The following is a 16,814-nucleotide window of genomic DNA, read 5'->3' on the forward strand; positions in this document are numbered from 1 at the left end:
ACTTAAAAAATTCCCAATTCCCATTTACAATGACTATCTGATTAAAAACTTTAATTCTACATGAGAATATGCTTATGCCTATCGAAAGTTTATAATTTAACCGAACTTCTTCTGCATTACGTCTTTAATAGGTAGGATACGTGCTGGGGCTGGTTTTGATACTTACATGCCCAATTGCCCATCATACCAAGCAGGCACTCACTGCAGTTGCGTTTGTTTATTTTTGTTTGTTTGTACCCAATCAAACATTTCAAAATGACAAGTAAAATATAATAGTATTATTGAAAATTCCTCAAATATATATTCAAACAATCAATATATCAAAATATATATGAAAATAAATGATTTTCTTTTTTTGCGAATCGATCAGTGTTCAGTCATTATTATTTAACAGTGCTCCTCTTCCGTAAAGCCTCTATTCCAGTCAGTTCATTTAAAACAATACAGACGCTTGAATTTTCACTTTGCCATCACAAAATCAATTAAAAACCAACATTGCCGTGAAAATGTACTACAAGCAGTTTCATCTTTTAATGCTGTAATGTATTTGTCAATAGGTGGCGACAAACCGTTGTTCGATTATTCCGTGATTACCCAACACCAAACTGTGCGTTGAAGATGTCGTCCGTACTTAGCACTTTTACTCGAAGAATTTTGCCTCATGTGAGGCAAACATCAGGTAAGAATTCAAATTTTATATATATTCAATAAACACTTGAAGCCTCTGTCAAGGTGTATTTATACTGAATAGTTATGAAGCTATCATAACCTTTAGTCGAATTTCCAAAGCACTGCTTGTGTGGACCTATTTCGCATATTTCCCAGACGGCTGAAGCAGGCGTGTCCTCAGTCTGTGTGCCGTTGCTGCTAATGTTTCATGCTACGCCTACGCATCTGATCTGGCGCAGATTATTTTTGAAAAAGTTCTAGGACTACGCCTCATCTGATTCAATTATTTCATTTATAAAAAATAAAAAAATGGTTGTATACTAGATGTATTTGACTTGAGCTGAGATCAATAAGCTTGACCCATTCATAAAAGTCAAAACAAGTGTGACTTTGACTTGTCCTTGACAAATCTTCTACCTAAATCTAGATCTAACTTAGAGTCTAGATCTACTTTCTATGCTATAGTCTAGCCATATATTTCTATCTTTTAGGATTTTATTATCTTTCTATCTCAGTTTTGGCCTCCTCCTGTTGGGCTGTGTTAATTTAATCACGATTATCATATTTACTTAACCATAATTTTACTCTTAATTCTTTATTCTTAGTCTAGATCTATAAAGATTGAGCAGATTTTTGAGATTAATAAAATAAATATTGGTCTAGATCTAGACTAGTCTCATCCTACGAAATACTTGGTAGATCTATCACTGTTTAGATGAGAGAAAATGGTGCTAAGGTAGTGATTGCAATGCTAGATGTACAATTAAAGATAATCTTTATGTTTGAGTGAAAACAGACCATTATTAATGAAAACAATTGAGAATAAAAACTGATCTGATTGATTCCTTAATTCTCCCAACTATATTATAACAATTTGATTACATTTTAGGTGAATGTAAATCGTCACTAAGCAATGAATTGGCTTTGTATACCATTCCAGACATTTAAGTGTTGAAAGATTTTTAAAAGCCTGTTTTATGTCTTATTTTCATGGAAAATGGTTGGGAGAATTTACTGTTAGAGGATGTCGCACGTGCACAGTGACGCCTTAAAAAAAATTAAGAAATATATATCTTTGTGGTTTGAGAATTGTTAGAGAGTTAGTACAGTAGGAGGAATATAATAAGTAACATTTCATACAAAAATTACGCAGTTTTTTCATCAACCTACAACAATGTTACCGAGCCACTCACTATAAGTAGTATGACTACAACCTGTACAAACCATACTATAAAGTCTCAGTCTCACAGTCAAAGATCTTTCTCTCTCGAGCTGTCTCTCTCGAGCTCTCTATCTTCTTTTCTTGTTAATCATTTGTGCTGTGTCTAGGTATTGAAGATCAATGCTAGCACAAAATCATTAACAAAAAATTGAATCTGTTCTATCAGTTTAAAACTAAAGCAAATCATTACTATACATGCATGTATATGTAAGTATAACACTTTTATACCCATTATTCATTCTATTTTCCTTTGTTTTAAAAAATGAAAGATTTTACTCTTAGAATGGATATTTTATTCATTTTTATAATAATGATAATGATAACAATACATTTAAATCAATGAATTTTTAAATGTATTAATTTTTTTTAATGAATGATTTATATAAGACAATAGATAAATAAATGAATTAGTAATTAATTACAATGAGTAATGTACCTGAACAAATAATGTATGAATGAATAAATAATTGAATTAATAAACAAATTAATTTATAAACAAATAGATGTTAAAGTATAGATAAATAAATCAACAAACTAACTGCCAGTGGTTGCAAAAGCATGTGCTGAGCAATCGTAAATGTACAGTGTAAATGTATCATCCATATCATTGAATGATCTTTTAATTGACTCCAGGCCACCAGGTCCGATGTGCCGTCTCAAGCCTGGCTAGTCTACCGGAGGAACATGAGATGCTGAGAAAGACATGCAGAGATTTTGCCGATAACGAACTTAAACCAAATGCTGCTGAATGGGACAGGAACCACACATATCCAGTCAAACAGGTATGAAGGGGAGCCCTGGTCTGCGCACCTAACATTTCATTTTAAACTGACGACAGTTTTCTATTGCATTCCCCTCATGCTTCATCTTATTATACCTTATTTTATTCTAAGTAAATATGTCTGTATCTACTATCTTATAATATTCAGGTAGTGCATTCATTTACTCATTGAAATTGGGGGGACAAAGCATAATTTGCATCAGCAGCTCCTTCTTTGTGGAATAAGTTACCTTTCTCTATTCAGACAGCCAACACTCTTTCTACTTTCAAAACTGGGCTTAAAAGTCACCTGATGCTCGATGCATATGTTTAAATTTTAATGTTCTTTTTTTTACAATACATGCAAAGCTAATAATCACACTGTGCCAGATTGTATATACCATGGCACCATGAAGTTGTGTGATCTAATTTAAAGGTAAAGACCAGTATTGGAAACGCCCCAATTTCAAAAAATGAAATGGAAGCTCTCATTACCAATCATGTGAAAGAATATGTTTTGACTAATACATGATGATAACAAATTTGCCGGGAAACCGCCTACTAATTCATATATTTGGTAAATTTGTTTCTCTCATGGTCTGTGAGAGATATAGGGTAGTCCCATATACATCTTTCTGTGTATAGGGCTTGTAACTTTACAAAGAATGGGCCAAATTTCTTATCCTTTTGATGATTCCAAAACCTTGCAGATGCTAGATGCTAGATGATCAACCTTTTCTGATCGATTCCACAACGTTTCTTTCACAATGCAATCGCATGACCATAACTAGTCTTTACCTTTAAGTTAACATTTAATAGTTCTTTAATCTTAAGTACATGTATGTTAAATATTAACTTAACTTATTTGTATGCGCCTTGAGCATCTCTAGAGATGGATATGTTATGCTCTATAAATATTGTTATTATTATTGAACAAACTGCTATGATTTCCTGCTTCGTGTATGTGAACGAGCCATTATATTGGCCTTCAGAGCCAGAAGGTCATTAACTCTGTACTAAGCAGAGTAGCAGACGTTTGGAAGGTTCAAACATCTTGGCTGGTTTTCAATTCAGTACCTCGGTCAGAAATATTATGAATATTAACTCAGTTTTCAGCTTAGACAAACTACTTTGTCAACGTTTACAGTTCAATCTTTTGCTTAAGTATTTTACCCTAACCTGCATTAAATATGGCCCCACAACTCCACATTAAATGTTTATTTAAGGGAATTGTAATAAAAAAGATTGGTTCTTTCTGTCTCAATGAAATAAATGCCAGAATGAGAGGGGCTTGTTTTTATTTTTGAGGGTACTTTACCCTCAGAATTGAACAGGATTATGAACTGTTTGGTTCCTAAATAAACATATATGTTTTTATGCTAACATACCAGCAATTTATAAGTAATGTTGTGATGCCTAGTATCTCTGTAAACAGTGCTGCTGAGTGCAAACATGGCACAGTAAAATGTAACTCAGAAAAGCTATTTGGATCAAAGCTTTATCATTAATCCATTGATCAAACTGAAGAAGGATTAAGTTGCTTATTTGCTTTTATTTGCAAGGACACAAGTCAAACCATTACATCACTATTAGACTAATTGTGCTTTAGATTTAGGCAAGTCCAAAGTGTATCCAATACATTGCCAAATTTGATTGAATTTACCTATTTGTATTCCTAAAATAAAGCAGTCTAAACAAATTCATTACTTTGTGATTCATGTATAATGCTTTCTATGTTCAAATCTAGTTTACTCCTGTGGGTAAACAAACCCCATACAGGTTCTATGACAATTGCTTCATATTCCATTTCCTGAACTACATTTGTATTACTCAATTCCTAACTTCAACCTAACTTTATCCTCAAACCCAACCCTCAAGCTAAACTCCAAACCCCATTGCACCCCTAACCCTGTGATATCTTTGATGACATAAAACCTAGAACAATTTGTCAACTGATCAAATATCTGGTCAGTGATCCAACAATTCCTCCTGCAACAATTGCTCTGGGCTTTATTTCAACCTAATTTTATTCTCAAACTTAATCCTCAATCTAACCCAAAACCAACCCTAACCCTATAATTTATATCGTGATGAAATAAATCCTACAACAATTTGTGGCGTGACCAAATAACGGCTCAGTGATCCAAAGATCCCTCCTGCAAGGATTGTTCTGGGCTCAATTTCATACAAGGTATAGGTTTTGGGCTAAGTTTGCAGCAGGGTTTTAGGTTTAGGATTAGGGTCAGGTATAGTGATGGGTTCCTGGGTTGAAGATAGGAACCCAATTTCTGAATGAAATTGACCTGGAACAATTATCACAAGGTCAAATGTACAACCGTCAGGTCACCGAGTAACATCCACTCTGCTTTGTATTTTATAGGTAAAAGGTCTTGGAGAGCTCGGCTTGCTGGCTGTGTCCGTCTCTGAGAAGTATGGAGGAACCAATCTGGACTACCTGGCGTATGCTATCGCTATGGAGGAGATCAGTAGGGGTTGTGCGAGTACGGGAACCATCATGTCGGTTAATAATGTGAGTCTGACACAAGGAATGATGATGATGATGATGATGATAATGGAAGTAGTAGTGGTAGTAAAAGTGTAAGTGGTAGTGGTTGTGGTAGAGGTACTAGTAGTAGTAGTAGTAGTAGTGAGAAGAATTATATGATAACAAATCATGATAATATTAATAGTAATGCTAATAACAACAACAATAAGAATTATTTCTGATAATCATAATGATAATTGTAATTATTGTAATAATAATACACAGTAGGCTTACGGTTGCACCATGTGAGAGAGAGGGGGGAGGATTCGGGAGTCCTGAAAAGTACTGTTGGTAATGTTTCTTTCTTGAGCGTGTGTGTAGAAAGAAAAAAATAACCACCACCACCAAAGAACTGAAAACTACACACACACATAAATGGACTAGGAAAAGAAAGATTACCAACAGTCCTTTTCAGGACTCCCCAATCCTTCCCCGGCCCCCCCCCCCCCTCTCACATGGTGCAACAGTAAGCCCACTGTATATCTACATCACCATGCAAGCTGATACTTATTATGAGCAATAATAATAATGGTGATAATATTGATGATGATGATGATAACAATGATAATAATGATAAAATAATTCATGATAATAATAAACAAAATATTATGGGGGATTCAAACAGTATCATAGCGCTTACAAGTTCATGCTGACAAAAGTACGTTGAAATGAAGCCCAAAGATGTCTGAGGGCTTTAATGATTAGATTCACTCTTTCAGCTCCTGTCAAATATACCAGTAGTGCATGATATGCTATTATTGTTGATTTGACTAATAACAATAACAATAATATTAATGATGATAATGATGAGATTTTACATATTACTTCTTGTTTTCAGTCTTTGTATCTAGGTCCTTTAGAAGGCTTTGGTACAGAGAAGCAGAAGGAAGAATTTATTGCACCGTTTGTCAACGGAGACAGAGTGGGCTGTTTTGCTCTCAGTGAACCAGGTACAGTATTTAAAACAAAAGTATATATCCCAAGATTTAAAATATCAACTGGAGCAAAGATACACGTTGCGGTTCTTGATGAGGTTCTTGATGCCTATTGTACTGGATGCCTACTTGTGCCTTTGCCCAAGTGATCTATGCGGTAAGATACTGTGCAGAAATCACCCAGAGTTTGCCTAAATTAAATGAAAAGGTTAAATTCCAACAGCATTTGAAAGACAATACTAAATTAGAACTTCCCTCAAAACGAAAGGGCTTGAAATATCTTTAGTGGGAAAGTAACAAGCATTAGTTGTCGAATCAACTTAAGTGATTGCAATTACCTATTAAAGTAATAGTCTGATTTTCAGACGCTTTTACCGAATGGTCGTATGTTTTGTGCTGCACAAAGATTCAATCAGTTTAATTTTGGCCATTACAAGAAGTGGGTTATTGATGAAGACAAATGCTCATGTACCTGTTACCTGTTACAGCTCATTTTATGTATGTTATTACCAAAGGAAAAAAGATGTCAGTCAGTCACTCAATAGTGTCTGACAGTGAAATCTAGAAGATAAACAGGTTTCCATGCTTAATTTGAATACTAATTTCACAGATAGGACATACATGACATATTCATAATTCCTGCGAAGTTCTACAGAATTTGATGTTTGCTGCAAAAGGGACAAAGTATCTTCGGATTGGTACAGTCTGTACACTATTAACCCTTAAGCGGCCACATCCTTGTCCACTCGTTCACATAGAGATGCATCATCTGTTGGATAAACACCTGAATGATGTCAAATTCCACATGAAGGCCAACTACAAGGCGTCTTTAAAGGCATTGTTTAACACTGTTAAATCTGAGATGAAAGGCCCTACGTGTTATCGGTGTCTGTGGTATGGTGTAATATTGAAGCCCTAGAAAAAAATTCGCTTCAAAATGATCATGAAGTGCCTCAAAAAGGTAAAAATCTTTTGAGTGACAGGTTTTACCATACTCATTTTCCCCGATAGACTGTAGTGTTATAAAAACTGTTATGAAAACAAAAATGAAATTCTGATTTCCATTCTTAAATATCTTGATAATCAGACAGGCGATCAGCTTGTAAAAGTCATGGGATTCCTGACTGACCTAGAGAGGTTTAAAATTATGATTGCAGCATGAGCTAAATCCAGGATTTTGTTTCAGAATCTGAGGCAATGTTACCGAGTCAATAAAGGTAAAGACCAGTATTGGAAACGCCCCAATTTCAAAAAATGAAATGGAAGCTCTTATTACCAATCATGTGAAAGAATATATTTTGAATAATACATGATGACGGGAAACCGCCTACTAATTGATATATTTGGTAAATTAGTGTATCACTTGCCTGTTGAGAGATACAAATGCATGTGTCGCGCACGTGTGCGTAGTCCCATATACATCTTTCTGTGTACAGTGATTCTAACTTTATGAAGACTTGGCCAAATATCTTTTCATTTTGATGATTCCAGAACCTTGCAGTACATCTATGCTAGATGATCAACCTTTTCTGATCGATTTCACAATGTTTCTTTCACAATGCAATCGTATGATCATAACTGGTCTTTGGCTTTAAGATATAAACCACATGCTATGAAAAGTTATGAAAAGTCCCCTAATGACTACTCTTTGTTCCTGCAGATAACGGTAGTGATGCCGGTGCAGCCTCCACCACAGCCAGGCTAGACGGTGATCATTGGGTTCTCAACGGTGCTAAGATGTGGATCACCAATGGGTATGAGGCCGAGGCTGCTATCGTCTTCGCTAGGACAGACAAAGCCATGAAACACAAGGTGAGTATTACCTGTAGGTCATCGTCATCATGTTCATCATCATCATTATCATCTTCATAATCTTCATCAACCTCATTTAATGCCCATTTTTCCTAAATCTAGAAGCCCAAAAAGAACATCCGTAACACAAAAAGCCTTGGTCTTCAGTAATAATGACAGTGATGATAATGCTAATAATCTAGGTTTATATGGCGCTTGATATATTGATGATGGCTCTAAAAAGGGCTTTACTACTACCTTGGTCATCGGATGCAGTCTTGCTTACACACAGTGTATGAACGTTCTCCACTCCCTGGGGAGCATTCCAGACAGATGCTCACAATGCTAGGCAAACTATTATTTCACATCCTACCAGGTACCCATTTTACACCTCGGTGGAGAGTGGCAAATATGGACTAATGTCTTAGAGATTAACGTTGGGCTGGGATTTGAACCCTCAACCCTTTGATCAAAGATTCGAGCAAATGAACCACTATGCCATGAGACCTCCACTGTATTTATCTGTAAATCAGTCAGAGACATATTTGTAATACATGTTCTATAAATCAAGAATATTTATTGTTATTAATATTTTTAACAATTTGTCTTTCTTCTCTTCTCCTCCCTCCTCTCTCAGGGTATCAGTGCCTTCATCGTTCCCAAGCCCTACGAGGGACTGGCGCTCGGTAAGAAGGAGGACAAGCTTGGTATCAAGGCGACATCCACATGCCAGCTCATGTTTGAAGACTGCAGGATCCCCAAGGAGAATATCCTCGGTCAAGAAGGCATGGGGTTCAAGATTGCCATGGTAGGCGTCCTCTCTCAGGTTCTTCATCCTATGTTCTGGTGACCATGGTCCTTTTCTTACACCAACCCACTCTAAAAGTTTTCAAAAATATTTTCCTTTTATCTCATGAAATTGGTATAAATATAGCGAAAATCACATGTTTTCATTGAAAATTTAATTTATATAATTGTTCTGCCCATTTAGGTATTTGAGGAAAAAGGTGCATTTGAGGCTCTTCCAACCCATGTAAAAAGTTGAATGCAAAGGTTTTTTTGTCAAAAATGGGTAAAAAGCCAAACAGACCGTGTGATAAAGCAATAAAAAAACAGAATAAAAATCAGAAAGAAAAAAAATATAGTGCTTAGCATTAACTTTTTTTCTAACCAGTTTGATATATATATATATATTAACATATTAAGCAATTTGCTAACTTAATGAAATAAATCTCTTACCAAAATATGTTCTTTGACCTCTCTCTTCCATCCCCAGTCTACCTTAGACGCCGGTAGGATTGGCATCGCTGGACAGGCCCTGGGAATAGCCCAGGCCTCCATTGACTGCGCCATTGACTACGCCACCAAGAGGGAGGCCTTTAACCAGCCCATCTCACGCTTCCAGACCATCCAGACCAAGCTGGCCGACATGGAGGTCAGAGTTGAAAGTGCAAGGTTGCTGACCTGGAAGGCAGCCATGATGAAAGACGCAGGCCTAAACTACACGCAGGTATGTATGCTTTCGTAGTAATAAGACACATAATGCGGCATGATGATGGCTTGATGATCAGAGTCATAGAAGGTTGTACACATGGAAAGAAGAAGAGAGGAAAACCTCGTAAAGGCTTTCTAGATGATTTAATCACAGAAATTGGAGCAGCAGGATATGAAACGCTGAAACGGATGGCTCAAGACCGAGGTACTTGGAGAGACACTTGATATAAATTCTGATTGGGTCACTGAACCTGTCATAAACTGACAGATCACTATTGATGATAATGAGAATATCATAGTTGTATAAAGCATTGACATGTAAGTGATGCTACATACTAAATGATTAAATGATATGATTATTATTTTTGCTTCAGGGATACTTTCTGTGCATGGGCAGATAAAGGTCACTTGTACAAAACTCTAAAACCCATTAAGATGACTGCTAAGTACATATTCATGAAAGTTATGTAATCATTATTCATTTATGCACCAACAGTAAATATTCATTTTCAGAGGGCAAACAAATGGAATCTAAGGAGCATCTCCTTCACTTGGGCAGTGATTATTCTAAAATGCACAAAGTGGAACATCTCCATGGGTAAAAGATCTGTGGATATTTCAGGGTCATTTGTAGAAGTGATATCTCCGGAAAGGCTTATTGTACACAAGCTAAGACTCTATTTTGATACTTACACTGTTGTCGAGGAAATTTGAAGCAAGCTGAAATGTTTTTTTCAACAATTGAACAAGAACAATTACGGTACAGAGCCTATTGAAATGTAGTCTATATCCAACAAAATTCAGACCTGGCATAGTGGTTTTCACAGAGCTTTGACTCTGAACCGTGTGGTTCAATTGGAAATATTTTAAGCCAAAAGAGTGTGGAAAAGTTCTTCCCACATGATGTACATAAGAACACATCTTTTTCTTTCTCTAGTAGATGTAGGATGGGTGCAAATGCCTTTGAATTCAGTTTTCCACAAGGGTATTACGTGTATAATCTGCAGTCAATTTATTTCAGTATTTTGTTCTTGTTTATGCTTATAGGAGGCTGCAATGGGAAAGCTAGCAGCATCAGAAGCAGCTACTTACTGCAGTCATCAGGTAAGTGTCTGAAAGTGAATATATCCCTATGATTTAACATCTGTAAGGCTTGATCAGATTTGACGCCAAAAAAAGGCCAATATTTTGTATGAAAATCGTATCCGATCAAATTACAACTTGCCTTTGAATCACTGGAAAGCCAAGTATCATTTTAGGGGTCCACAACTGTACAAGCATTGCTTTATAGTGGACCCCTCTGTTTCCAACATGTATTCCTTAATTGTTGTAAGTAATTATAATTGATTTTTAATGTTTTGTTGGAAACAGAAATAAAATTGAATTGAATTGAACTGAATTGTAGATGATTTTTTTTTGGTACATGCTCCGACATTTCCCTCTGGCACCAATTGCTCTTAGCTATATTTCATCAAAGAATTGATTGAATGTTATGCATGCAATTGGATTTTAGCTTTAGGATTAGGATGAAGATTGAGTATAGTGTTTGGTTCATGGCAGAATGTAGGAAAATCTGTTTTCGTAGGATATTGGCCACGCAGGAACTGCCACAAGAGCATGTGTGGTACAGTCAAACCTGTCTGTATAGTCCGGCCAAGGGAAACACAAAAAGTGGTCTTTGTAGACAGGTTCCTTTAGTACATGTTTCAATGAGAAACCATTTTCAAGGGAAACAAAAATTGTTTGTCTTTGTAGACAGGTGGTCACTCAAGCAGGTTTGACTGTACATCCAATATAAACAACCTCGGTATATTTATTCAACAATAAAAAATGATACATATTAGAATGAGAATAATAATATGAATGTTTGCTTCCTGGTCTCATGACTCGCTCTATATCATCCTCCTACAGGCCATCCAGATACTTGGCGGTATGGGTTACGTGACGGACATGCCGGCCGAGAGGCACTACAGAGACGCCAGGATCACAGAGATCTACGAAGGAACAAGTGAAATTCAGAAATTCGTCATAGCTGGTCAGATGCTCAAGAAACACTCAGAAATGATGAGCTAATATTCCGTCTTAACTCTTGCCTGAAGAATCGTTCACATTATACATGGTAAACCGCAGAATTCAGGGTTTTGAGTTTTTTGTTTTACTGTTAAATAAATGGCAAGTGGGGTGAGAAAAAAGGATCTGCAGGCAGCAAAGACCTAATGTGTAATCACTTATCTGTATAGTATAACATACAGAAACGTAGAGCGCGTTATGCTGTGTCCTCATATCTTGCCCTGGTGGTTTACTAACAGGATATGAGAACGAGGCTTTCGGTGTGGGCAAGTCCCAGGTTTTTTGCGCCATACGTCAATGACAAATCAAAGAATGAAGTACGTCCATCAATTCAATTCAGTTGATAGCCCTAAAATAGCCGAGATCAGAACAAAAATCAAGTTCATTCTTGACCTTGATACTTATTTTCGTTATTGATCCATGGTTCTTTGCTCTTGGGGGACACAACGTGGCCCAAAATCCTGGACTTGCCTTCATGTATATACAGAGATATACATTAAATATATATATATATATATATATATATATATATATATTTCAATAGCCTTCCATTCTTCTGCACTTGTGCTGCTGTGATAATGGTTCCACAAAGGTCAAGTCAACTGAAAATCCACAGTCTGACTCCCTCCCTATAATTCCCCCTCCCTTATTCTTTTTCAATATAATTATCCGTCAGTCCTTCGCAGAATTTATCTTTGTATATGTGTAGATGTGAATATGATATCAAAATATTCAGAGGATGAGAGTATATTTTGTTAATACTTCCAAGTTTTTGAGTAAAAGGCAATATGAAAACAGTATTACATTGTATTTTACTTACACAGTCAGGCTCTCTTATTTCAGTTGTTTGGCCTAGGCAACATGTCCATTTCTCATATATCGTCGTTGGGGTGACAAAACCTTGTATCTCAATTTTTTATGCCTCCGTTACGAAGTAGCCGGAGGCATTAAGTTTTCGGGTTGTCCGTCCGTACGTCCGTACGTCCCGTTCTTGTGATCGCGTTATTTGAAGAACCGATCGATGGATTCCTGCCAAACTTTGGTCATGTATGTATCTTGCAGAGCCGATGAACTGATTAGATTTTGGGGTCACGACGTCAAAGGTCACAGGGCTCATTAGGTATGCAAAAACAGCTCGTAATTGCGTTATCTGAAGAACCGATTGATGGATTCCTGCCAAACTTTGGTCATGTATGTATCTTGCAGAGCCAATGAACTGATTAGATTTTGGGGTCATGAGGTTAAAGGTCAAAGGTCACAGGGCTCATTATGTATGCATAAACAGCTTGTGATCGTGTTATCTCAAGAACCGATTGGTGGATTGCTGCCAAACTTAGGTCATGTAAGTTACTTGCAGAGCCGATGAACTGATTAGATTTAGTGGTCATGAGGTCAAAGGTCAAAGGCCACAGCACACATTATGTATGCAAAAACAGCTTGTGATCGCATTATCTCAAGAACCGATTGATGGATTCCTGCCAAAATTAGGTCATGTATGTTACTTGCAGAGCCAATGAACTGAGTAGATTCTTGGTTCATAAGGTCAAAGGTCAAAGATCATGGGCTCATTATGTATGCAAAAATAGCTTGTGAACGCATTCTCATTAGAACTGACAAATGGATTACTATTTAACTTAGGACATCTTGCAGAGCCAATGAACTGAGTAGATTTTAGGGTCATAATAATAATAATAATAATAATAATAATAGCCTAATAGTCCACTCCAAATTTTATTAAACCGAAACGGAAATTCTTGAGGTCAAAGATCAAAGGGTCATATATGTATATGAGAAATTGCTTGTAATCACGATATTCTGAGAACCTGTCAGTGGATTACAATTGAACTTGAATTCGAAAAATTTCTTCTGTTTTGGTTTGTAAAATTGCTCTATGACGGAGGCATCATTTTCGACTGCGTGCAGTCGAATTCCATCTAGTTGAGATTTTGATTTTTTTTTGCATAATTTTGTACCTAATGGCCTACAACACCACCTGATAAATCCATGGAACGTCTCCGTCTCGGTTTTTTTAACAAATTTCACACAAACACCCTTAAACTAAACTTCGTAACTTTAACCCCCTTTGAAGCTGCACTGACAAAACCTCGTAACATAAGATGCATAATTCCTTTTCCTTGTAACTCACACACGGCCTAACAGTACCGAAGGTAGTGTATTCAAATCCTTGTAATTTATTCAACCAAATCCTCGTAACTCATTCAGAGTTGAAAGTAAGAACTCGTATCTCAATTTGAATAAAAACTAAAAACTCGTATCTCAATGTAGATAAACGCAAAAACCTTGTAACTCACTTTCAAATATAAAAACAATTATTTTACTGTATTCCAACAATGATATTAAAAATTGTATAAATATTCCAGTTTTAAAAAGAAAGGATGGTGTCACAGCACTAAATTTGTTGAGACAGGAAAGTTTTTTTGCTCTCCTGAAAATTCATGATTTTTGAGATACGAGGTTTTGTCACCCCACCAACGATATGCCATTGATCTTGGAAAAATGATCAGATAGTATTACTAAGGTAACTTTTTCCAACAACAAAAAAAATGTAAGAACACTATAAATTTGCCTTTTAGTTGTCGTAAATCCATCGGTTAGTAGAACTAAGCCTAGACATTAAAATACAGCTCGAGTTAGGTAAAGAAAGGTTCTTGTTCATTGACATGTTTTCTCAGGTGAAGAAAATGTTTACAAAATACAAGCCACTTAATTATGAATAGGGAGCATATATACCAAATTTGTCTATTAGCTGGAGTGAAGTGCTGACCAAAGAAACACCTTCTTTTTGTTTTTAATACTTTAAGGTAGGCAGAACATTGCTTCTTTCTCATAATTTCCAGGTGATTTTACTTCATGTTTCATTTCATTTCATTTCATATCATTTTGTTGATCACATGCTATATTTATTTAAATATTATTTTGAAATGATTCAAATATTTGTCATTTAAATTATTTTTAAGAGTGGAAATACTTTGACATTTTACAATGCAGTGGGGCAAATTTTAATTGTCTTGACAACAGTTATCGGGATACCAAGCTCTGATTTCAATGTAATTAGAAAGCCAATTTGCAATGTTGAAAACTGTAGATTTATGTTTATGTGTCCCTTACCAATATTTTAACTTAATTTGCTATAAGCAAGAACAGCTTATATCAAGGTGATATTTATCATCTGCTGACAGCCAGAAGGGCAATAAACCATATGTTTTATGTAGGCTTAACGGCCTTCTGGCTCAAATTTTTCCTTCAATATATTACATCTTGAGCTAAGGTGTAAAAGTCAATACAATACATGGTATTCATTTTGTAGTTAATGTATTCTTTGAATGACCTGAAAAATAATCAATATTAAGATAATCATCCTACTTATGACAACTTTGATCATTAATTCATCCTTGTCCCACTATATAAAATATTGGTACTGTTGTTCTCTTAAGGAATGAATATATAGTGTATATATTTCAGAGTTTTGAAATATTATTGTACAGGTTTAGTTGTCTCTATAATGTTGATGAATATGCAATATCAATAGAACTGATGTTTCTTATCTCCAATAAATGGTATTTGAAATGAATATTAGAATGATTGTTAATTGTTTGGTTAATGGAATAAAGGATTAAGGAATGTATGTAACAGAGAAATAATGACAGAGAGAAAGAAAGAGAGATAGATAGAGGGAAGGAGGGGGAGAGAGAGAGAAAGATAGAGAGAGAGAGATAGAGGGAAGGAGGGAGAGAGAGAGAGAGAGAGAGGGGGGGAAAGAGGGGGAGAGAGAAGGAGAGAGAGAGAGAGAGAGAGAGGGAAGGAGGGGAGAAAGAGAGGTTGAGTTGAGTTGAGTTTGAGTTTGAAGTTTATTATCCAAAACAAAAAGTACATCAATATAACAAATCAAATGTGAATGGTTAACATTGAAAGGATAAATGGGACCAGAAAATAGCATTTAATGCTAATCGTGTCTAGTACCACTAACACACAAAAAGTATCACAGCAATAAATGAGAATGTAATGAATAAATATGAATAACTATTGAATTCATACCTAAGCTACAAACTATTCTACATCTAGGGTAAATGTGTTCTGTGCTTATTTTCAAAGCTTTGGTATTTTACACTAAATAAAAGATGAAGAATTATATAACAAAACATTTACAAAAAGGCAAGAGCCTTGGTTCTAAGTTATAAACAACTATTCTATTAACATTTGTGATATAAGAGTTCTACGAAAGCAAGACACTGATGCTTTCTCCCTTACAGAAAGGGGTAGATCATTCCAATAGCATGTGCCTCTGAATGACATTGAAAATTTACCTTGCGTTGTCCTTACTTTAGGCACACTTAACTTCTTACTTTCTCTTTGTCTAGTTTCATAGTTGTGCTCTATGAAACAGCAATACTGAATTAGAGACTGTGGCAATTTATCATTCAATAAGTGATACATAAAAACACAAACAGATAATTTATGGAGTTGATACACATTCAATAATTTTAGCTCCTGGAATATCGGTTGTGAATGAGTCCACATTGGACTAAACGTTATAACTCTTAGTGCCATCTTTTGGCTTAATAATAAGCACTTCATGTTCATTTCATAATTACTTCCCCAAACCTCAATTCCGTAGGTCATATGCGGTTGGATGAACGTCTTATACAGTAACAACAAAACACGCCTTGGCACAAACTGTCTTAATCTATATAAAACACCAACCCTTTTCCTAATAAACTTATTAACCCTTTGGATATGAGGTTTCCACGTCAAGTGTTGATCTATATAAATTCCTACAAATGATGCAACATCAACCTGGGTTATTTCAGTCTCTGCTATTTTTAGCACCCCTTGAGTCACTACTGATTGCCTACTCCCTCTTATTAACAAATAATTAGTCTTTAATAGATTGACTGTAAGTTTATTCACCTTACACCATATGGTCACCTTATCAAGATGCATATTAACTATATTATCCATATCAATTGAATTCTGTCTCGGTGGAAACGTATGAAACAAGTTAGAATCATCGGCAAAAAGTCTAAAATTAAAATAATTTGTTGAGTTTGGTAAATCGTTTATGTACAACAAAAACAGTGTAGGTCCCAACACAGAACCCTGAGGAACACCACATGTTATTATCTGCTTCAATGAGCTATGTCCATCATAGTTCACAAACTGAAATCTATTACAAAGATAATCTTTAAACCACTGGAGAGGAAGGCCCCTTATTCCATAATGTTCTAATTTTCCAGCCAATATTGCGTGATCAATTGTATCAAAAGCTTTCTGGAAATCTAGGAATACACCTAGTGTTACACTGCCCTT

At 35.7% G+C, this 16,814-nt stretch overlaps 1 protein-coding gene across 1 annotated transcript; it reads left to right on the plus strand.

The window, feature by feature from the left end:
• The first annotated feature begins 555 nt into the window (after positions 1 to 555).
• LOC579817 (short-chain specific acyl-CoA dehydrogenase, mitochondrial) lies at positions 556 to 11,983 on the plus strand. Its single transcript, XM_030992230.1, has 9 exons — positions 556 to 679; positions 2,525 to 2,673; positions 5,032 to 5,181; positions 6,035 to 6,146; positions 7,792 to 7,943; positions 8,560 to 8,730; positions 9,199 to 9,432; positions 10,464 to 10,520; positions 11,328 to 11,983. The coding sequence occupies exons 1-9, from the start codon at positions 619 to 621 to the stop codon at positions 11,487 to 11,489; spliced, it is 1,248 nt and encodes a 415-aa protein (XP_030848090.1). The 5' UTR covers positions 556 to 618; the 3' UTR covers positions 11,490 to 11,983.
• The last annotated feature ends 4,831 nt before the right edge of the window (positions 11,984 to 16,814 follow it).

Source organism: Strongylocentrotus purpuratus, unplaced genomic scaffold, assembly GCF_000002235.5.
Source record: "Strongylocentrotus purpuratus isolate Spur 01 unplaced genomic scaffold, Spur_5.0 spur5_scaffold_2, whole genome shotgun sequence".
In the NCBI taxonomy this organism is placed as follows: Eukaryota; Metazoa; Echinodermata; class Echinoidea; order Camarodonta; family Strongylocentrotidae; genus Strongylocentrotus; species Strongylocentrotus purpuratus.

What these genes read in the sequence shown, in the direction of transcription:
- LOC579817 (XM_030992230.1), top strand. Translation starts at nt 619, where the DNA reads ATGTCGTCCGTACTTAGCACTTTTACTCGAAGAATTTTGCCTCATGTG. An exon ending in ACACATATCCAGTCAAACAG is followed by an intron (nt 2,674 to 5,031) that starts GTATGAAGGGGA and finishes TGTATTTTATAG; the next exon opens with GTAAAAGGTCTTGGAGAGCT. An exon ending in CTACTTACTGCAGTCATCAG is followed by an intron (nt 10,521 to 11,327) that starts GTAAGTGTCTGA and finishes ATCCTCCTACAG; the next exon opens with GCCATCCAGATACTTGGCGG.